Source organism: Simochromis diagramma, unplaced genomic scaffold, assembly GCF_900408965.1.
Source record: "Simochromis diagramma unplaced genomic scaffold, fSimDia1.1 OVJJ01000753.1, whole genome shotgun sequence".
In the NCBI taxonomy this organism is placed as follows: domain Eukaryota; kingdom Metazoa; phylum Chordata; class Actinopteri; order Cichliformes; family Cichlidae; genus Simochromis; species Simochromis diagramma.
In genome coordinates this window covers 24,330,278-24,354,822 of record NW_024387523.1, presented here as the reverse complement: position 1 = coordinate 24,354,822, position 24,545 = coordinate 24,330,278, and the positions used below count along the sequence as shown (strand labels likewise).

The 24,545-nt window shown below is 43.2% G+C and overlaps 1 protein-coding gene across 1 annotated transcript in view; it reads right to left on the bottom strand.

Moving 5' to 3' along the window:
• The window catches only part of LOC120727269 (triple functional domain protein), an 81,974-nt gene extending 71,177 nt beyond the window's left edge, over window positions 1–10,797 (bottom strand). The window contains exon 1 of the mRNA XM_040021505.1: window positions 10,060–10,797. Coding sequence (XP_039877439.1) covers window positions 10,060–10,129 — 70 coding nt within the window. The 5' untranslated portion in view covers window positions 10,130–10,797. The remainder of the gene's footprint in view (window positions 1–10,059) is intronic.
• Window positions 10,798–24,545: the final 13,748 nt, after the last annotated feature.

The following is a 24,545-nucleotide window of genomic DNA, read 5'->3' as shown; positions in this document are numbered from 1 at the left end:
AGATGGGGCAGAGACAATGGATGTATTTTAATTTTTAGACTTTTTACAGCTTTGACTGTAAATTATTAACAACATCACAGCACTACAAGCCGCTTTATGGCATCTGCTCTTTTGATTTTATGCACAAAGCCAGTACCCGGAGATGATCTCCACTAGTAGCCACCTGATAGCGGGCACCTCTGAGCAAAACAAGCAGTTGCTTGTTTTACACATATAAAAAATGGTGTGATGCAACAGTGTTTCTAGAGTATAGTTAGAAAACGGTGCCATCAGTATGGAGTATATCCTGCTGTAAATCAATAACCATCTGACCAATCAGCATTCATTCATCCAGAAACGGAGACAACATTTTTCTTAGAAGTAAAAGTTGCGCAACTTTTACTTTTAAGGCAACCGTCTCTGTTCTTGGTTTTTATCAAACTGTTCTCAGTTTCACTACCACTTGGGGAGCAGGTGGCGAGAGTTTGCAGATAAATAGATCTGTACCAACAACTGCAACAATCCGCTACTGACCAAAGCAATTGCAAGGAGGCTTTCAGTCAAGAGTTGTGCACCTCTTTGCAACCAATTTTACCTAGTGAGAACAAGCAACCTCCAGTCCAGGATAAACCAGGCCCCAGTATAAAATAAATAGAGGTTATTTTGAACTGTCAATCATGCAAAGCTACTCTAACACTCCAAGAGAAAAAAAAAAAAGCTGAAAATTAGCTTGGTAGGACCCCTTTAAAGTTTTGCCAATTTTTATGTATATATGTGCAAAACTTTATTCATTTTTTTAAGCAGATGATGATAACTACTCTCATACCACTGAAACCCACAAACAAGCACCTGGAAGCAAAGGGATACAGCTAGCTTGGCACTGCTAACATTTACAAATCACCACATTATGTTTGTTTAACTCCACACACCCCCTCTGTGCGTGTGTAACTGTGGGTGGTGACTCACACCAATTTGCTCCACCCCTATGTGCACCAAACCCACACACACACACACAACAAATCCACCCTTTGCTCCACCTCTATGTGCGCCACACACACACACACACACACACACACACACACACACACACACACACACACACACACACACACACACACACACACACAGAGTAATCCCAGAGAATAAAACGCCAGATTGGATTAGGTCAGCGTGTGTAATCCAATGAACTCTCACCTCTAAAATGCCTAATGCTGTTAGAGCTCACATCATCACACTGTCACACTGCTCGGCTGCCTAACACATCACATAGAAATGCATCTGTACAGTTTAATCGTTCAGCATAAAGCACTGCACACATCTGGAACATTTTTCAAACTTCACTGCACATATACAGAAACACTCCCCCCCTTACTTAAAGATTTCCAGAACTAGTCCTCCCCGATTGGTAAGCTCCTGCAGACCATTTTGCATTGGCATGTATGGCACATCTGAAGACGTACAAAACTAGTTTATCTGCATTTGACTGTTGAGGAAGTGAGCGTTGTTCCCTCTGAAAAGAAATCTAAGGCTTTTTGTTCGAGTTTAGGTATTATATTACTGTGTACAACTAAAAGTTCACACTGACATCATTTCTCCTTTAGGCTACAAACAAATCAAGTGATGCTGTTTGTTCTACTCGTGGCTCTTGATGGCTTCACTCACTGCCTTCTGATTGAAAAATTACAGCCTTTATAGTCCAGCCAGTCATCTGTGAGTCAGGTTTTCCGATCGTTTCTGCAGTGGACCCCAAGTCTTTCAGGTCAAACAATAATATTTCCCTCTTTGTCTGTTACGATGATATTTCCCAATATCCATTTATCCATTTGGCACAGGAGAATTGTGCGTCTAATCTCCTTTCTGGACTGCATTTTAAAATTGCTGATCAGTTGGTTATAATCTCATAAAGTTCTCCCTTTTTTTCCCTTCAATGTATTTGCTCGTAATTGATAAACTTGGTACAGTTAAGACAAGACGACCATTAGAAAGTCACCTCTTGGTTCATCTCATGACATTAATTCAAATTCGACCAGAATAAAAAAATGCTAAAAAGATGGCGGGGGAGCAAATCTTGAGTTGGCAAACTAGAACACGTCAGTCCGACACTGAACCAGATGACCGGTCTTTACGAGCCTGTGATACGATACACAGATGAGCGGCAAATGCCTTGAGCGGGATGATGCAATGTGCCAGTTGGGCAGAAAGTTTACCCACAGATGTTAAGAGCCAAGCTGACAACCACAGCTGTGTGTTTAGCAACCTCATGCTAAAACCAGAGGCATGGACCTATAGTGACCAGTTGGCCAAAATTATTTGATTTTTTTATATTTTGGAAATGAAGCGCCTCCCAAAGTGTCCATTTAAACAACTCTCTGAGCTCACAGGCTCTCTTCACGCTCCTGATTCGCAGCTAGATTCTTCTTCTGCTTCTTCCAGATAGCTAAAAGCAACCGAATCCAGCCAATGTTTAGGGGTGGATTGCTGGACTGATGAAGGCTGGCTGAAAATACTTAACAAATTGTCCAACCCTAAAGTGCACTTTCTCCCTCTTCTTCTCAGCGTTAGTTTACTTTCTCTTTGCCGTCCTTGCTGGTGTGAGATTAGCTGCTTTTATGTGTCTGCGTTGTGATTGTTAAGACGACTGTTTGATGTTAGGATGGCTTTCGCAACCTGTTAATCATTTACCAAAACTTTGACGATAACGCCTCAGCTTTCAACAGATTACAGTTTAAACAAAACAAAACCCTCCCACAAAAAACAAACAAACAAACAAAATATTAGCCTTCCTCTCAAACTGACCTCAGAGCAGATTTAGGGGGTCTGGCTTGCTCTGCAAAATGCCTTTAAAATTTAATGTGCCTGCACCTGTTACAAGGGGTGAAAAAGATTATGTGTTTACTTAGCTACTCATGGGAAATGTAAGCACTTTAAATTATTTAAGCCAAATTTTGCTAGCTGGCTGATTCTCAGCATTTTCTGAGCAAAAACACGAGTATATCACAGGGGTTATTTCTTATTTGGGACATGAAGCAAATGCTGGCACAAAAACGATCACATATGGCTCTCAGTGATATTATTTGTTGTAGTTTTAGCACCAGATATAAAAAATTTTATATGTTGATGAAATTTCCATCCTTATCCACGTGTAAAGACGTTTGCACCCCTCTCTGCAGCACTAATGGTTTCCAAGTGCCTGAGCTGCTGGTCTTACTGCCATGTGCTCCGCGTTATATTAGTGCTTCATTTTAAGGGATGAATGCCTTTCTAAGTGAAACATTACATTTTTAATGCCACAATAAAGAGAACAGTTCAAGCAGAAAGAGGCTTTTTTTTTTTATCCTTGTGTTTTAGCCTAATCTCCGGCCCTTTTCAAAAAGGCTTTTTACTTAACCATCCATTTGCTTTTGATTGAAGCTGCTTCGGCAAATAAAAGCTTTAACTCTCATAACCATCATCTTTCCCTCCAGCTGGCTCCCATTTACTCTGCCCTTTTTACTCTCTTCTGCGTGGTTACTTTGAGATGCGTCGACTACCTGATTTTCATGTGTGCCTGAGTAAAACGAAAAACAGCCACCCTGTGTAGTGAAGCAAGGCAGAATGTAGCACGCCGTGACAAAACCAACACAAATGACGGGGGTCAGTGGGAACAACAAATTGGGAGAAAGTGCTCGTGTGAGTAAGCGTGAAACGCCATTGACAGAGAACAGTGACTACTGGTTTCACAAAGAGTACTGCGAACCACGTGATGCCCGAGTGCAGAGACGAGTTCCACTTGATTACTCAGACGGAGCATCTCAACATTTGGGTTTCAAACGCACTGATTTCTATATTCTGAAACATTTAATGAATTCTGACTGAATTAAACAGTACACCCATACACAACACACCTTTGCCATCTTCAGGATGCAAGCTTGTCATGTCTGCATTTGCCCCTTACTGTCCTATTACCTGATATTTGGCAGGTTATAGCTGTTTAATGCAAACACTTATTATTAAAACAAAGAATAAGAAAAAAAAAACTGGTTAAAGTATATGCCTGTTTAACTGCTCGTTAATGCAAATATCTCATCAGCCAATCATGTGGTAGCAACTCTATGCGTTGGCTTGTAGACAAAGTCAGGAGGACCTGCTGTAGTTCAAACCAGAATGAGGGACTTCAGCAGTGACTTTTAAGTGACTTTGAACGTGGCACGGTTGTTGGTGCCAGATGGGTTGGTCTGAGTATTTCAGGAACTGCTGATCTGCTGGGATTTTCCCACACAACCATCTCTAGGGTTTACAGAGAATGTTCCGGAAAAAGAGAAAATATCCAGTGAGCAGCAGTTCTGAATGAAAATGCCCTGTCGATGCCAGAGGTCAGAGGCGAATGGAGGACTCCTTGGAGATGATAGGAAGAGAACAGTAACTCAAATAGCAACTTGTTACAAGCAAGGTGTGCAGAAGAGCTTCTATGCACCAACAACATGCTGAACCTTGAAGCAGATACAGCAGCAGAAGACCACACTGGCCTGTTCTCCTGTCATCTAAGAGCAGGAAGCTGGGGCTCTAACCGGCACAAGTTCACCAAGATTAGCCAACAACAGACTGGAAAAATGTTGTCTGGTTTCAAGAGCTAAAATTTCTGCTGGAACATTTGGATGGTAGGGTCAGAACAACGTGAACCCATGGACCCATCCTGTATTAGTGGTTCGGCGTGGTGATGAAGAGATATTTTCTAGGCAGACTTTGATACCAGTTGTGCATCATTCTAACGTCACACCTTGCTGAACATGTCCATCCCTTTATGCCCACTGTGTACCCACAGTCACAAAGCTCAAATCACCTCAAACTGGTTTCATGAAAATGAAAGGGCGTTCACTGTACTCAAATGGGCTCCACAGCCACCAGATCTCAATCATAGAGATCTGATGGAATGAGAGATTCCCAACATGGACGTGCAGCAACTGTGTGATGCCGTAATGTCAACATAAACCAAAATCTAAGAGGAATATCTACAGCACCTTGATGACTCTATGTCTCAAAGAATTAGGGCATTTCGAAAGGCAAATGGTGCCCCTAATAAAGTGGCCAATGACTCTACATGCTAGGTTGATTTTTACAGAGGAGATTTTTGTAGCTAGTTCAACATTTTTATTTAATTCTTCCTCTTACAAGTCTCCAACATTTCTCAGAGAAAGTAAATAGATGCCTCAATTACAAATCAAACTATTGATTTGCTGATTTGCATTGATAAAAATTCAAATTGCAAATAGAAAGAAATGTAGAAAAATAAACCAGTTTGTGCAAATGAATGCAGTAAATAAAACTGATAAACTTAAATTTTAATAGCTTGATCAATTAAAGAACAGAATTAATACCACTTCTTTGTTTAATTCATTTAGTCATTTATTTTGGATTTTGGCCGCTCTAGGCTAAAAGAGCAAAACAAAGTGACAACAACCTTAGCCTTGACTTATTTCTCTGTATTGATCTGCGATGCACCAATCCTTTCGTTTGCCTCCATCCAACAAACACGGGATGATAAAAGAAATCTGCTTTGTGCAGCATTAGGCTTTAGCCTCTGCTCTGTGTCTGACTTGGCAGCTTTAAGCCTGGAGGAAACCTTCACTGAGGGACCTCAATCAGTCTCCATCTCCTGGATCAATATCCATTAGTCTCAGAGAGAGCGCATGTGTGTGTGTGTGTTCGCATTGAGCGTGTGCACAGATCTCAACCTGGGTGAATGGGCCTGAGTCATAAATGCAAACTCTGGATCACATTTCTCCCTCCCTCTTTCCCTGCTTGTCTGTTTCACTCAATTTCTTGCACACACAGACGCACACAGACGCACACAGACGCACACAAACACACGTACACACTGGTGTCCATTCAAACACAGGCCGACGTTATGAACGGTACTTTGTAGCCTCTAAATGTTCATTCACGAGGGGCCAGTAGTGAGGACTGTAAATTTTCCCGCTGCGAATGGTGCCCCAGCACTACCAACAAGTAATAAATGTATGAAACTGACACCAAATCAATCTCTGAGTCATCGTCGGTGTAGCTAAAGATACATTCGGAGTGGAATAATTTGAGGATTGACAACATGCCACAACAAAGCTCCCTGTATCACAGCTCTGAGGCCTTGGTATTAATTCCAGTCTGGGAGACAGAGAGGAAAGAGATAGACAGAGACGCAGGGAAGCATTTTTCTTTTTTAATATTAGTTGTCATTTTGCATCAGGACGGAGAGGACCGACACGACGCAGCATGAACGAACAGGGAGGGAAAACATGAAACAGACATCGGCAAATGAACGCTCAGCCAGCAGGCAGAGAGACAGACGGACGGATGGAAGGCGAGAAAGGAAAGAGAGAAGACATGGGAAAGACAAAGAAACCAAACGCTAAAGGATGGAAAAAAAGAGACGAGGATGGAGCTGGGGACGGAAAGAAAAAAAAAAAAAAAGCATAGCCTGCCCTGTGGCGAGACACTCAAACCTGTCAGAACAAGATTCCCACAAGTTCAGCAGCAAAACAAAAAAGGTGGAGAGCCCGAACGTGACACTTAAGCTCCCACCGAGCTGGCTGTATAAAGACAGTGGTAGGCTGAGGCCTGTATTAGTTTCAATACTGGTTTCACTACAGACATGGCTGACTCACAGCAATACAGGGATGCTCCATTTAAAAATGGTTTGAAACAATAAGAAAAAGCTCATTTATTATCAGACAGAACGGAGAAAGCTCAAGGAAGTGGAGACTGCACAGTGTGAACCAGCATATCAGACAAATAAGCATTTCCTTATACCCTAAAGAGCTGCACACTGGACGTGGCTCGCAGGTTGTTACCCAGTCCAGTTACATTTACAGTAAATCTCCATCCATAACTAGAATGATCTCATAAAGTAGGTGGTCTTGTCAACCACTGTCCTGCTGAAAGCAACCCTGTAAGTGCCGGACACACGGGCACTGAAACCTTTCCACTAGTACCTACTCGACTTGGCTCACCTTAGTTTTAGGATCTTCCACTCATATTCATATACGAGATGTATTGTTGAAATTGCCCTTCATTTCACGAAAATAAATATACTTGAGGGATTAAAAGTGTAGCTAAACTTCTGGTGCGGCCGACTCCTGATCAAAGTGGGCTTTAGTAAGGAAAACTGAGAATGTGCCGACTAAGAAAATCTGGATGGATACAGATGTTTGATATTGTTTTTATACCTCCTTAATTTTTCTGTGTAATAATTAAGTTTCCCATTAAAACAGACCAGTTGTTGGGCATGAAGTCTTTCAGCTCTTAACTACAGTAAACTCTGAAAACTGAACTGACATAAACAAATATCAGCCGTCGATTTCAGACAAGAGGCCTAGTATCGGTATCACATCAGCTCATTTCTAAGGAAAAACAGGGATATACTTTCCCTTAACACAAACAGATACACACTCTTAGCTTCACATAGTGTTAAAAATCAGAAATAGTCGCCTAAAGTTTAAGGTTAGTGCTTGAACACAGGCAGGATTTGAATCTCTGCCCATTGACAGGTTGATTGAACGCATCAAGTACAGACTGGCCTGAAATATAAATGACACTGGTGTTAAAATATTCATACGATTAAACAAAGCCAGCTGCAGATAATGGCACGAAATGTTCATTCGCGACCGTCGAGTGTGTGATTTCTTCTCACTGTATCAACAATTTCAGTTCTAATAATTCGACAGAGGCAGCCCAAACCATGCTAAGTTCAACCCCAAGCTCACACACACAACACAAGCTAATTATCGCTCTCACTGCTTCTCGCAGACAAACAAAAGTTAATATAAGGCTGAAGAGCTCTTTTGGTAACTAAAGAGCTATTTCTAAACTACAAATTAAAACTGGAGCAGATGGGCTTGTGGTAATAAGAACAGGGGGTGGGGTGGGGGGCCATATCTAGAAATTTCAATTATACAATAAATAAATTAGGAACGGATCCGATTAACAGTGAGGCAGAATGGCTGCAGCTGTGCAACATCAACAAAAACACACAAAGTGCGGTCGTTAGCGAGTTACAGGATGCCTCTTCTTGCCTCTCTTTCCTTAAGAGGAAGCCATCAGATCAGCTCAATACGGATACCAAACTTCCCTCTGTGGCTTATTATCTCACTAGACACAAAACCACAGGAGCCAGAGGAGGCTGAATGTCAATACGCTGCATTCTCATCCTTGTTTACAGCCCCTCTAAAGTGTACTTCAAAATCTACCAGACATGATGCTGTAGTAGAACATTCAGTGATTTTTGGCAGAGTACATTAGCACCCTCTGCATTTTATTCCTCATACACTTCACTGTTGTATATTTCTGTGTCAGGTACTAAAATGCATAGCACCTGAAAACAAACAAACAAACTGCAAATACCATTACACATGATACGCAACCAACAACCGATTCACTAAGAAGAAATGGTTTTAGCGCTTCTCAGCAGGTTACTCTTACAAACTTGCAGCGTGCAACAGTAACCACTGGGGTGTATTTAAGTGGAGTTAGATGATGACACTTGCAGACATGACATCAAGCACTGGATCTCAATCAGCAGCCCCTCTGAGACGAGCTAAGGGTTATCCAGCACATGCAAGAGGATTTTCACATGAAAGACCCACAAACACTGCAGGCAGACCTTCAGCATTTCATTCGAGTATATTGTGATTATCTGTACAAACTGTGTGTTTCATGCTGCACGTTTACTGACAGCCATGCAAATGCATAACAAACGCCATCCTTAAGTCACGTTTTCACGGTGTCAAATCGTGAACGTGATATCAAATCGTACGGCCTGTATTCCACTGTGCTCAGACGTCCGGTAGTGTCCCCAGGAATTAACATGTTTTATGAGCTATTGTTGGAGCCGATGCAATGACTGTAGGCCCGTGTTAAGACTTCAACACAGTCCTCGCTGACAAATTAGCCTGCTTAGCTAATGCTAGCGATTATGCACATGCGACGGGGTAACATCTTTATATTGAGATAATAAAGTGTGTGTTACATGGAGAAATGTGTGTCACTGACATTCGGAGGTTTGACCGAGGAAAAATAGACGCTTTCGCTTCTGCTAGCCATGTTACAAAACTAGCTTATCCTGCACAGTGCACACCCAGGCTATACGTGCCACGCCGGGTATTGTTTACATAGCTTGCGCCGTTGTGCTATTTTTTTGACAGCATGGAAAACTACAAACAAAACCGACTTGACGGAATACCAAAGCTAAGCGGACACTCCTCATATACGTTTCCTCCCAATACACAAAAAAACCACCCACCAACAAACCAGCTTTAACTGCCAGGCTAACTAAGCTAAACCAGCTAGCGAACAGGATTCACCAAATCTGATCAGGATTCACTAGCTCTGAGGTTAGCAGCACTGGTAGCTGCTGTTGGAATAAACAAGCTCCTGGGTCTATTATCGGACAGGCTCCATGTCTCTTTCTAATAAACTCTAAAACTACTCCGCTAGCTTAAACCTAAATATACATTAAAGTTGTCCCACTTTAACGCTTAATTAACCCCAATAACCAAAAGTCGGCAGAATCCAAACCAGTCAGGCTGCGTTTGAATAGAAAACGCATATTTACAATTGCTGTTTTACCCCCTTCTTTTATTTCTCCTAACGCCAGCCTGTGCCATTTCACTTATTTTTGCTGTCAGTTTACATCGATGCGAGTGGTTTTAAGTTATTGGATCGGGAGGTTGGTAACACGGAGTGCTGCACTTCTTAAAATACTGCAATATCTAGGCGAGATGTCCGGAGATGGAACTCTGGTCATTAGCAACCCGGCAAGCGTTGTCTTTCCATAGTCTGGTTGAGCTATAGGATGCAGCTGCTCAGAAAAGGAAGTCAAGGAACATATTTCGGAGATGCCCGCAGCTGTGTGGGTCACTGGCATTTATTGTGAGTTTCATTTATGTCGACAGTTGTGAAATTCAATGGCTAAAACCTCCCATATTCTTCACTGTGCGAGCCCCAAACCTTTCAACATGGACAGGAAAAAATGTCCCTCACAGAGCTGGACCAGAGGAGAGCTCTCCGCGGAGCTCAGTCCGACCTCTCCCACTCTTTTCCTGGGCTTACCGGTTTTGAAGAACGCCTCTATGTCGCTGGCGTCCTTCGTGGTCTCCTCCGCTCTTTCCCCGGAGCTCATGGCTGCCACAACCCGAATCTGGAGCTCGGTATCTCCCAAGTAGAGCCCCCCAAAATATCGACAAAAAGATGGCACACAATCACTCCTGTCCTGACAAAAGCGTCATTAAAGCCACACGGACGGTTGCGGGGAGTCGTTGACGCTAGCAGTGCCATCTGCAGACCTCCATCTTGGGGTAACGTAATTGGAAACGATCAGCCGGGGGCACCGGGTTCCTCCTCGGAGTGGAGCCGAGGGGAGAGTCGCTGGAGCGGTGACGAGAGGGGGGGACGGGAGGGGCTGGGTCGCTACTCGGTGAATCTCCGTAAGCTTTCGGAAATGAGCAGAGGCTGGGTCATCGACGAACGACGGCGGTCACTGTTAACGCGTGTGCGACCAACTTACGGCGAAATATAGGTCACAAAAAGCCGACACACAAACACTGAAAAGAAAATAAAGTCCGACGGTTGTGGTAAATACGTAAAAAGGACCCGTTTAAAAGCTGTCTAACCCACACTTTCGGGGAAAGCACCAACTTTTAAGGAGAAAAAATACAACCGTTCCACATGGTTCAAGTGCTCCTGATTGTTTCAGCGACTCAACCATAAAAAGTGTATAAATGTTACGTTAGCCTACTGAAAGCAAAGAGCAGAGATAAGATAACCGTCCCGGATACAGCCATACAGGAAAGGTCCTCTGTTTTGATTCAGGCCATCTCATGATAATATTTTCCCGGAGCGCTGATTGTGACCTGGACTACTCACGCCATCTGCCGGCCAATCCTGGAAGTGCTGCTGTATCAGTGATATGTTTACAAATCAAGACATTTACCCCCCCACTATAACGTCTACAGCAGGGGTGTCAAACATAAGACCCCGGGGCCAGAATCGGCCCCTCAAAAGACTCCCACTTGGCCTACTGGACTATATTTTAATAAATTTTACAGCTTGTCTTACTGATAAACACTTCCTCCAGTCTTTCATACTACACCAAAGTAACACATACGTGACAGAAAAGTTATTTTTTTTCTCTGTCTAAAATAGAAATTATTGGGTGGGTTTCCACAAAAGAAGCCCACTGAAATACATCGACATTCCAAATTTATAATTTTTAACAGTGCAAATTAAAGTCAGTAAAGTTACCATATATTGGTTCTTGAGTGTCTACATTTTACGTGTATGTAAAACCTATACAAAAAACCCCACATTGATTTAAAGGAACATTCATTTATAATAATTTTTCTTAAATTTACACTATCAGTTTTCATGGCAATAAAACACATCAAAGTTCAGCCCTGTCTAGTCACAGGCAACTGCTTCACAGTATGTGGCAAAACTGCTGTAATATGTTAAGAATGTGTCTCAACATTTATACTTTTCTTCAAAGATTTAAGTTAATTCACTGAAATGAGCATGTGCATGTGTCCTAATACAGGTTGTGCTTTTCTATCGGATGGTACTTGATGGGCTGTCCTCCATAAAAGAGCAAAGTAGACAGCTGCAAAAGAAAAAAAGTGCATTTTTGAGTCAATATCCAGCCAAATTTGATGGAAAACAACAACAGTGAAGTATAGAACTGCAGAAAACAATGTACAGTGACAGATAAATTGTAAATACATAACAAGAACTAAAAAGTAGCATTATAACTGATGGTATTCCTTATTTTCCTTATATGAAATTCAATCAAAACAAAATGAATTACAAACATAGAATTACTCAATTATTAAGTAAGCTCATAAAACAAATAAAACAACCAAAACACATCCAACATACCACTTATTCTATGTTTATAGTAAGTTGTTTGTTTGTTTTTTAGAAATAACACAAGTATGGCTCACCCATAGAATAACGTTTAAACTATGTAATGCGTGGTTTTCATCAGCTTACCACTGGTAGTTTTGATGTGACGACCACAAGTGTGGGAGTAGGTTAGGAGCAAAAAACTCAAATTTCCCAAATTCAGTAAAAACACTGAAGTTTGAAATGCTCCGGGCCATTATTGATTGGTCAGATGCAAATATGTCACTATCTGTCGCACAACCTGATCTTTGCTGATTGGCTGGGAGAAATCCATGTTTTTCTAATAATCTCACAGTGGGTCATGTGGAGGGATAACTTAATCATGTCTGCACTATATTTGTGAATAAGAGTCACGGTTCATTGTTTTTTGATGACAAGCAACAAAATAGCAGGAAGCTATGAAAGCTGAGCTGTAACTGTGGTGAGGGGCACTGGTGTCAAATGAAGATTTGAGCTGGAGTAAAGGCAGAATTCATGTGCATTTTTGTGAAATGAAGATCGATGAAGTAATGTAAAAACATTCAGATACATCCAGATGAACAAATGGATGACGTAAGGTCTTATAAGACTGAGCCAGTTTATAGCCATCACTTGACTCTGCGAGGGACAGCAGGCCTGACCGAGAACATAGCTTGAGCTCATCAAGCAGAGGTCTTCCAGCATCACACAGCTGATGTTTCAGTTTAAAGTAGACTGGTTTTGCTCCCTTTGAGCTCGCTTTCTTCTGATTGGCCTCTCACAGGCCAAAGCCTTGAACAGCAGCTGGGTGTGGCTACTGTGACTCACACTAACCTAGGTGTTCATTGTTTGTATGGTTTCTAAGCTCATCTTCTCTCTTTCCTTTCACTCTAACCGGTTAAGTCGGACGTCTGTCGACCCAGAGGCTGGTTCTTCCTGTCTCTAGGAAGTGTTGTTGTTGTGTTTTTATGCTTGCTTACACAAGGAGGACCAGTTTGTTTTCTATAACATGAACATTTCTGTGTAACCTGTGAAAGTAATACACAAACAGACCCTTACCTCCTACACCCATATACGCAGCATGCTATCAAATAATTGAGCGAGTGAAAACAGTTATATTGACGTCTGAGGAGGTGTAGTGTCCCACAGCAAAATTGATTTATCAGTGGGATGACATTATAATGTACTCCTGACTGGAGTTCAGCATGAAAGTGACCTTTAGCTGTAATGTATTCGCTGCACTAGGTTAAGGACTGGAGATGCTCTGCAGTCTTTCCTCTGAAGCAGCTGTTAACAACATGATTTCAAATGCAGATCTACAAGTAAAGATGCATTTTTACCTGTGTTTGCAAGATGAGAAAAAAAAACAACAAAACAAAAACAAACTATGATGCATGTGCTCACAGTTTACGGCCTTTTACGTGTGGAATTCAACTTTGGACAGGGTTTCTTTTTTCTGCCCATTCATTCATTAACAAAAAGTCAAAAAAAAAAAAAATCCCTCTGAAATGAGAACTATTCTTGTTCCTTGTCTCACTTTAAAACAGGTGTGTCAAACATCAGGTCTTGGGGTCAGAAATAGCCCACCAGAGACTCCAATCTGGTCCGCTGGACGACTTGGGAAAACATGCAGGAGGGCAGACATGTGAGACTGTATTTTCCTAGGTTTTAAAGCTTTTATTAATGATAAAGACTTCCTCCATGGGTACTCACACTTCACCAGTGGTAATAAGTAATACATAAACAATTAACTAACAGGGAGTTTCTGTTTTTCCACAATCTAGTACAGACATTTATGACATTTACATTGGCTCTAGCCCACTTAAGATCAAAGTGAAATTAGGTTGACACCCGTGCTTTAAAGCAGATGACGAGTGTCAGTGGCTTAATGTGCATCCACTACAGCTGATGTCATTCCCAGCCTCTTACCTGTAAACCCAGTAAGACAAAGACCATGTCGGAGTTTGTGTTAAACATCACAGACCTCTGTGCTGATATCATAAGAAATAAATGATCTTCTTCGCTCACCAACAGCTGATTTAAATAAAGTATGTTGGCATTTTAAATCAGCAAGTGAAGCTCATTTATTACCTACTTTGCCTTCTTATGCAGGTGCTCATGTGTTGCTTGTGAAACATCCAGAAGGGGGCAGGCTGACACTAGTGACTGACTGGTCTTCTTCCACATGGGTATGTAAGGTTTTACATATCAGGATATAATAAACATCATGTGGTTCTTAGCGGGCCTTAAAATGAGGGTGAGTGGCATCCAAGTGCTGCTAATCAACTGCATTTGATAAACTGATTAAGGTGGAAAAATATCATCAATGACCTTAAGGACGCTGTCTGGCTCATCTACAGAAGACCTTTCCCAAACATTCTGAACAGAAAGAGATTATTCAGGAGCGGTAAACATTAAAGCTTGTTGCCAACCTTCCCAGCAGTGGATGTCTCGGTGAATTCACCCCAAGGTCAGACCAGCCAGTGCTCAGAGAAACTACAAAAAACCCAAGACTCTACAGGCCTCAGTTATGTTAAATGTTAGATTTCATGACAGTACAGTTAAAAAAGACTGAACATGTATGGTCTGATTTGAAAGGTTTCCAGGAAAAAGCCTCTTTTCTCTTAAAAAGAACATGGCAGCGCAGCTTAGGTTTGCAAAGTTGCATCCAAACAAACCCTAAGACTTCTGAATCTTCTCAATGCTTGGCGATAATGCACAGAGTCGTGTTTGCAAAGAAACAAACATGCCATATCAGCACAAACACAGCCACGGGACCTGGACACTGTGCCATCACTGAGTCGGCCATGATGTCCTCTGTGTACCAAAGTCCAAGGAGCTTGGAAAGAAAAGCGTCTGGACTTCTTTAAGTTTCTTCAAGTTCTCAGATGAAAGGAAGAAACTTAAAGTCCAGAGGCTTTTCTTTCCAAGCTCCTTAGACTATGATGACCTGGATGACTGAGAACCTTCACAGACACTTTGCATACCAAAGTATTCTAGAGTCAAATGTGTGAGGCCATCTCTCTTAAAGCTAACACTTGGCTGAGCAGCCGTTCTACAGCAGCATGGCTGGAAAAGACAAGAATCAAGGTGTTGCAATGGCACAATCAAAGTCCACACTTTAACCCCGTTAATGTAGCAGGACCTTAAGAGAGCTGTGGATAAACAAATGCTTGCAAACCTCATTGAAGTGAAGCAACACTGTAAAGAAGAGTAGGCCAAAATCCCTCCACAACAATGGGAGAGACTAAAACTTTCAAACTTAACTGAGAGAGGAGGTACTTGCTTTTAAATTAAGCGGTTGTTATTAATGATTTAAATTTTTTTTTTTTTTAAAAGAGCTTGAAATCTCTTGCAAAATTCTTCTCATATAACCTTTTTGTCTCTTCTTTGAACAAGAAACTACACCAATAAAGACATCATGCCTGGAGAGATATGTGACCAGTCAGTTAAAGGTTTCAACTTTCGCTAAAATCTTGTTTTCAGCATGAACCAAACTGCTTTTGTATTGATACTGAATGAGAAAAACAATTTTCAAGGCCTTTAATTGTGAGTCCAAAGTTGATTTCGTTAGTACTTTAAATCAGTTTGGATTAGAATTTAAAGTGATGCCTGTATCGTTTCTAATTAGCATTTCATGAGTCATTTGCTGATCAGGTGAGTTATCATTCTGTACAACGCTTCTGCAAGAAAAACCCCTCATCATCAGCTGAAGTTGTGCATCCGGCCTCGCACAGATGAGGACTTCAAATACCCGACGCTGCTCTGAATGACATAAACCAGGTGGATATGCCACATTTCATTCCGCATTAATAAAACACGATGTGAAGAGGTGGGATGAAACTATACAGATGAGAACGCGGCTCTGTGGTGGTGATCTCTATTTAATAACTCGGAACCACCGAACGGCTGACTCCTTCCTTCAGGTTGTTTCATTCCCACAGTAACCCCTGCCAAATAGCAATATATCCCTCTGAAATGTCAGCAGTAATTACTCCTGTGCTCTGAGACAACCTCTGAAATGAAATGAAAGGAAGCGGGAAGTGATGGGGCTCTGTCTGTCCCCCCCCCCCCCTTTTGTTCGCACATCCCCGACTTTCCTCTACGTCACGCCTATTGAACTGTGCCACCGAACCTCTGCGTCAGAACCCGGGCTCCCCAGATCTGCTGCAGTCAGGGCCAGCTAACAGCAGAACGGTGTCCTCTCATTGGCCGTCTCCTGCTCCTCCGTAACAGTTACGTGGAAGGAGAGAAAGACAAAAGGGTGGGTGAGACTGGCACAGCCACAGAAACAGAAGGTGTGTCAGTGCATCACGGCTGCTAAATGGAAAAAGGCTGAGAGGTTAACTGGACTGTCATGTCTCTAACAAAAAGCTTTCTTTCAGTTGACTATTACTGTGCAAGACACACACGTGCACACTCTGCACACTGATAGATTAAAGCGTGCATGTGTGAGAAGCTTTTTGTGTAAAAGTTAGTGTTTCGTCACATCATAAAGAGAATGCTTTGTTAGCACGTGCAAATGTTTTAGGAAATGTAGACAGGTGACTGAGTTGTCTACAATTTGGATGGACCAATATTGGTCGCACATCTGAAGAAAACAGACAGCGTTCCAATATGTGCTGACATTTCTCTGTATAACTGTCAAAATCTGCAGGGGCCAGTGGTATAAAATACAACAGCAGCGCACAGGAGATTCAACAAAACACCAGCATTAACCTGGGAAAGGCTGTAACTCGCCCAGAATCTTTCCTCCATGGTGTCAAAGTGACATTTTTGAGTCACTGAATAAACCGTTTCCTCCAAAATGACAGCACATTTTGACAACATATAACCCGGGGTGATCAAAACGTTTGAGAAGGAATCTGGAAGAGTGCTCCTTCACTGACACCGAATGTGCTGTCTTTAAACGAGGACATTTCTAAATAAAACTAACCTCTGTCGTGGATCAGAGGGGATACTCTTAAGATGCTGATTTCCACAGCATGTTGCTATATTTAGAAAAAAGAGCACTTATGTTTGCATAAACTGAGAGGAAAAATATTTGCCTTTTTTAAATATTTATGTTTGAATTTTGCTTTTAACTGACAGTTGAGCAGTGATGAGCAGATAGAAAGGGAGGGCAGGCGGAGGCATACAGCAGACGGCCTCAGATCGGGGCCGATCGGCAGCTGGCAGCAGGTTAGCTCCTCGACCAGTGAGCCAAATGGTCACAGTTCAATAAATTATAATAAACAGCCCCCTCCACCCACAGCACACACATCCATCCTCTGCACTCTTCTGTATCTTCTATTCTCTTTCCTTCTCCTTACTAAACTGACTAAGTGACCAATTTATTAGGTATACCTTGCAAATACTGGGCTGGACCCCCTTTTCATGTTTTAATGCAGATTTTACAGCTGCACATCCACGATCTGAGTCCCCCATTCCAGCTCAACCCAAAGATGCTCTACTGTGGAGGTCGTTTGAGTACAGCCTCAAACGGCCTCCACAGTAGGAGGAGGCCGTCTCAAACTGGTTTCCTGAACACGACAGTTTGAGATGATTATTTGGAAGCAGCCATCCAAAGATGGTCAGCATCAATACTCAGAGAGGCTGTGATGTTTAAATGAGGCTCAGTTGGTACAAAGAGGCCTAAAGTGTGAAAATCCCAGTAGATCAGCAGCTTCTGAAATCCTCAGACCAGCTCATCTGGCAACAGCAACAATAATACATTCAAAGTCACTTTAATGACCTTTCTTCTCCTTTCTGATGCTCAATTTAAACTTCACCAGGCATGTCTCCATGGATAAATGCATTAACCCTGGAGAACCCATGGGGTCAGAGCCGACCCCATTGGTTTACTAGGGAAACCATGGGGTCCTGCCATGTGGTTAACTGATCAGATATTAACATTAATAATGAGTTCAACAGGTGTACCTAATTGGGCTTCCTCCTGGATGGGTAGCTGCTGTTCACCTGAGCAGACCCCGCAATGTTTCGCTGTAAACCAGCTGTTGAGGTGCTGTTGCAGTAACGCTGTATGAATATGTTTTACGAGACTCTCATAAGTGACTCGCAGACTTTGAAGACTAGATGGACTCCACTCTGCACTCACACTTAAATAATAAACAATGCCAACATATTTTGGAGAGGAGAACTATTCAGCAGATTGAAATATTACCCACTTATTCCTTCCAGACTTTGTTTGTGCCAGAATGTCCTAAAATGAGAGAAGTGAAAGATTCTTTTTATTCCACGTACACAAGTAACAGACAGTTTTCATAAACAGTTTAGGGGGCACGCCTTGTCCTCTTCCTGCCTGTAGAAGAGGAGTGAGGATGTGAAAGACAAGAGAACACAAGAAGGCACAGAAGATAGTTGTGGTGCACTCTCCAGCTCTTCCTCCCTAAGGAATGCAAAGAATAGCACTGAAGAGAATCTGTGATCAAACTAGAGGGCCTGGATGTCCACTAATCCACAGCACTGTTGTATTGTATGTATGTCCTGTTGTATGTGATATAGTATTGCATACAGTAGGCAATGCTTTGTTTCGTTTTCACCGAATGTGTTATTTTGGTACTGACAGTTTATGTGTTGGTCTGTTTAGGGCTATGACTGCTGTCCCGTGTGATTGAACAAATGTCATTTTGACACTAGAACTAAAGGTTCAGGGAGAGTTAGTCCCCGTTGCACACTAACTGTAGCTTTTCTGAAAATCCATCTTCAGGGTTGAGACCTTCAAAAACTATGTTTGAAGTCTTGTATTTCTAGCAGCTTTCTCGGTTTAGCCGCTGAAATCAGTCTGCCACGATGAACTCAAGGTGCACCATCTGTATCTTTATGCAGTGCTGAGGGACTGAGAGGTTATTTATACTTAATTTGAAGCCCCAGTAAATTGGGCTTCCTTGTCAGCCGTAACATAACCGCATACACCACACCGCGCTTGAGGCGTAATCTGTCCGCTGTTATAAACTAATTCTGCTGCCAGATTCACACAGCAGATGCAGTGAGAGACCTTCTGAAGGGCCTCCGAGGGACAAGTGTTATTAGCATAAAGGAAGACAGTGATGCAGCTGTGCAAAGATGTGCCATCATTTGATTTTCCACCGCTGACTCTTAACAACCTTGTAGCAGTAATTCAACTGTGTACCGGCTGAGAACAGCAGGCTTTCAGTCATTTATAGAATTTGGGTCAGTAGACCTTCCTGTCTTTAACTTTAGTTAGAAAATATGGTGCACCATAAACCAGTTTCATAAACAAATGAAATCACAAGATTGTACTGGCCTCTCCACGAGTTGCAAATGAGCAATTATAGAATTGTTGATAATTAATGGCTGCATTAATGCAGCTGTGACAGTTAATAAGAAAAGCCCCCGTGGTTTGGTATCTTCTTCCTGTCACAATAGCTGAGAAGTCAGAAAATTAGACACCAGTAACGATTTCCCCAAGAGGTCGTTTAACAGAGTGTGACTTTCAAAATGTGTCCAAAGGCCAAAAGCAGCCAATGGAAATATCCCCTCGCAGCTGATAGTTTGGTACCAACATACATCTATGTGTCACAATGATTTATTGCGCGTTGGGATCTCGTACTAATAACACACACACACACACACACACACACACACACACACACACACACACACACACACACACAGAACAAACTCAGTTGAGTTAGCTGTGTAAAACAGGGATGTCAAACTCATTTTTCAGAGGTTTAACTCCACACTGACTTCCTGCAAAAATCTCAATATAAGAAAAAGGAGGAACTTCAACAGCACATCTCACGTTTTACTTCATGATAAAGACATGTGGCTCTATTTCATGAAGGAAATCTGTCTGCACGACTCTTTGGGGCTTAATTGTTAAAGGTATACCTGTCAAATTACAGAAAAGGTTTTAGTAGCTCACACCACAGACTGTACTGTAACTAAAAAGAAGGCAAAGTTATTGTTAATTCACAATAAGGTCCTATTTTATTAATTATTTTAGCATGAGCATATTGTAAAAAGACAGAAATTTCTATAGTAGATTGTCACAGTCTGGCTGTGTTGCTAAAAAGGACTCAAATGCAGACCAAAACTATGAAACGTGACGTGGATTAACAGAAAACAAGCAGTTTATTAAGGCTGGCAAAATAAATACAAACAAAGGGCATGGGTGAAACTAAATAATAACCTAAACTGGGTGAACTAAAACTAAAACATGAAAAAACCTGAAACATGGTGAACTGACATGGATACCTGAAGATGCGACGTGACGAGCAGACGACCTGACAAGGAATGACTGAAAACTAAACTAAAACTAAACACAGAACACAGGAACACAGGACTTCTTCAAAAAAAAAACAGGAAACATAATGAGATGCAGACATGAGAACATGAACTTGACAACACAAGACACACAAACATGAAACACACGAAGGGCAAGGGAGACTTAACAGGGGTTAAAAACACAAGGGGAAACTAATAAGCAAATGAACTTAGATAGCCTAATGAACCTAAACATACCATGAACATCAAAATAAACTAAAACTCAAAACGCTGGGTCAAAAGACCCAGGATCGTGACATAGATAGTGTTAGAGAGTTATCTCTGGGATGCTGGGATGATAGCTCCCTCAGGACTTAAACTCCGGTCAGAGAGTGGGGCACAGAGAGTGATGTCCGGATATACTTTAATGGAAGTTAATAGCAGCTCAACAGTACAGCAGTAGGCATACTTAACGAATGTGGGAGGGGTGGACAGACGTGTGGTTCTGAATAACAAGAAACAAGGAGAAACAATTTTCACATATAAATATAACACTCGTCACTTCCCAACATCATGCCAATATAATGAACTGTAACACAAATAATCAGCTGAATGCTCTGACATAAGAAAGTCCCACAATCCCATTTGAACAGGCAGGAAACAAGAATATCTACATATCTCAGACAACAGAAAAGACCTAATGCCCCCAAATTAGGAAAGGTCGCAATTACATGGTCTTCAGTGCCCTCTAGTGGCTAAATAACACAACCACGGTACACAGATCCAACCCGCAACAAATGCTACGGTGGTAAGTCACATGCCTCTACCAATCTCGATAAATCTCCTAGCATAAACCCCCTGTAATCAATGTCAAAGTACAACCCGTGCTATAAGTGGAAATAGACTCGTAGAACTGGAGGGATTTTGACTCACATTTGCACAGGAATGCACACGGCTGGAGATCGCTATTCCCCCACACTCATGGAGAAAAACATGGCTAGTGCTCCTCGGACTCGTGATACGGCAGGAGCGTCGTAAAAGCATGTGACATCATCACCGCAGCAAACAGTAAGAACAAAGTGGAACTTATCGGCAGAAATTAACACTGCACTTATAGCGATGCAATTGAAATATAAGGAGACTTTCGGACACAGCCGCCCCCAAATTTAAGTAATAAATTTGCTCCTCAACCGAAAGTCTAAGCATCATTGGGTTGACAGTCCTCATCATCCTCCCAGGCTGAGAGTCTGACTAATCTGGCAACTGGTCGAAGATATGTCTGTCCCTTGATTGTCACCTCAGCCACTCTCACCCGACCGTCTGGCCCTGGCCAGGCCTTGACCACCTTTCCGATGGGCCACTGCGCTCGCGGTAGTTGTGAGTCAACCACCATAACCACTTGTCCCATGGTCAAGTTGTCAGTTTCCCCCTGCCATCTTTGTCTCCTTTGAAGATCCGGCAGATGGTGACGCAGGAAGTTGGACCAAAAATGGTCCGCCAGAATCTGACTATGGCGCCATCGCCGTCTTCCCAGCATCTCACTCGAAGCATAAATCACCTGGGGGAGTGATGCATCTCGTCGCCCCATTAGCAATAAGTTGGGTGTGACTGGATCCGGATCCGCTACATCCGAAGAGACATACCCAAGAGGCTTTGCATTAATGATCCCTTCCACTTCGATCAGCACAGTTTGCAAAACTGCCTCTGTCACCGTATGGCCTCCCAACACCACTTGAAGAGCTGTCTTCACAGATCTTATCTCCCGTTCCCAAGTACCTCCAAAATGGGGGGAACCTGGTGGATTAAACCGGAACTCAATTCTCTGCTCCGCCAGCTGCTCTTTAATGGGGGCTTCCAGAGCTGAGAAACTAGACCGCAGTTCAGTCTCTCCTCCCCTGAAGTTGGTACCACAGTCAGATAGGATCTCATATGGCTTGCCCCGGCGTGCAATAAACCGACGCAGAGCCATGAGAAAGGCATCGGTATCTATGCTGTCCAACAGGTCAAGATGCACACAGCTCGTAGTCATGCATTTGAATATGATACCCCAGTGCTTTTCAGTGCGCCGTCCCACTTTGATGTTGTAAGGGCCAAAGCAGTCGACCCCAGTGGACCAAAAGGGTGGTTTGTATAGGCGCAGCCTCGCGGGGCGTAGATCTGCCATCCGAGGAATATCAGGACTGGCTTGCCACCTTCGACACTCACCACAACTGTGCTGGTGCCGCTTGATTGCCTCCCTTCCTCGGAGAATCCAATATTTTCTCCTCATCTCCCCGAACACTCGTTCTGGCCCAGGGTGCAACAGCTGCTCATCGTATTGCCTGATCAGTAGTTTAGTCACCAGATGCTGCGGATCAAGGACTATGGGGTGCATGGCATCCAAGTCCAGACCTTCTGCTCTTCTGAGTCTTCCCCCAACTCTTATCAGTCCAATAGCCGGATCATACTCTGGAGCAAGTGTTAGCAGGCGACTCTGCTTAAGAATTGCCTTACCAGCAACCAGGGTCTGTAATTCCTCGGGGAAGCTATCATTTTGAGCTTGTTTCAGGAGATGCAGCTCAGCAGCTGATACATCTGTAGCAGTCATGACATGGTTTTCGTGATCAGCAGCCGCCCCATGAAGGATCCGATGGGTAGCCTTAACCACTTCACTCCATTTGCCAAAATTGGAAATTGGCACCGTTTGCTGTGGACTGCATGTGGTGGTGGTTCCACAGAATGCTGTTCCTCTCAGCTCCCCATCGTCTTCTTGACCTTCACCTTCATGGAGAGTTGGCCAGGTATAAGGGTTCGTTAAAAGGAAAGGTGGGCCCTGAGTCCAACAAACCGTTGGACTCAGCTCCAACAAACTTGACTCAGCTCGAGAAGGTTTTTCCCTCGCGTGAGGTCATCAGCCGGATTGTCCTTGGTGTTGACATATCTCCAACTTGACACCTCAGTAAGATCTTGTATTTCGGCAATCCTGGTACCAACAAAGACTTTATAGCGGCATGAATCAGATTGGATCCAGGTCAAAACGGTTGTTGAGTCGCTCCATAGGGTAATGTCACTGGGTTGAAATGCCAGCTCGGTCTCCAGTACTCTAGCCAGTTGGGCTCTGGCAAGAGCTGCACATAACTCCAAATGTGGCATAGAAATCTGTTTCCGGGGGCTTACTCTTGACCTCGCCATCATGAATGCCACGTGGACGTCGCCTTGGGAGTCCTGTGTTCGCAGATAGGCTACTGCTCCATAGGCTCTTTCGGAGGCATCACAAAATATGTGAGCCCCTCTATCCGGTCTCCCGACGTCGGCTCTTGGTGGGACATAGCATCTTGGTAGTTCCACCTGTGGCAAGTTCACTAGTTCCTTCTCCCACTGTGTCCATCTGTGTAGTAAGGCCGTAGGATGGATTTGTTCATCCCATCCAACTCCTGCCTTCCAAAGATCCTGAATTAGAACCTTTGCTCGAGTTGAGAAAGGTATGAGGAAGCCCAGAGGATCATATTGTGATGCCATCACCCGGTAAACATTTCTCAGTGTGGGCAGAGAGTACTCCACAGGTCGATGCCTGTATCCAAGGCGGTCAGTGAGACAGTTCCAACGAAGGCCCAGAGCTGGTTCTTCTGGGTCTTGGCTGTGCTGGGAGAGCCAAAGCTCTGTGCTGTCTTCATCTGTCTTCCACAATCGTTCTACATGTTGAAGGAGATCATTGTTTGGGGACCCAGTAAAGAGACACTGTTGCTCTTCCACAGCGAACTGGGTTAAGTTAGCTGGACCCTGCAGAGCCCATCCAAGGCGGGTACAGACTGCCAATGGACCCCCAGGAGGGCCAGACCGTACAGGCTTCGTTGGGACAAGCAGATGAGGGAAGTCTGAGCCAATAAGGACTAAAGGCTGCACCCTGTCGACCGGGGAAAGTGGGAGTCCCTGCAGGTGTGCATATTTTTGCATGAGTGCCTTAACCGGATAACTGTGCTTGGAGAGGCCCAGTTTGTCAGCAGTGAAGGCATGATGGATGTGGTATCTCACCTTAGGATCATGGGCAGGGGAAATCTCAAAGGAGACCGAGGCCCCTTGCAGGTGAATCACATCCTGACGAACAGTTCTTAATGGAAGTGTCTCGGCTTCCTTCCCTAGATTGAGGTGCTGCACGGCTGGTGGTAGGATGATGGATCGTTCAGAACCGTCATCTAGTACAGCAAAGGTCTCCAATGAATACCCAGCATTGTACAGATACACCTTCACAACCTTTAGCAGGACCTTATGAGGACGGTTTGGGTGATCAATGTAGATGGTGGACGTATCTGGGGCAGTGCCAACCATCAGGACTTTCCTAGGCTCCTGTTGGCAAACCTCATGCAGCACTGTAAGATGTTGCCGTTTGCACACTTTACAGGGTGCCTTCAGGGTGCACACATCAGGTGCATGATTCCGTCCACAACGCCAACAACCTTTATCTTTGATCC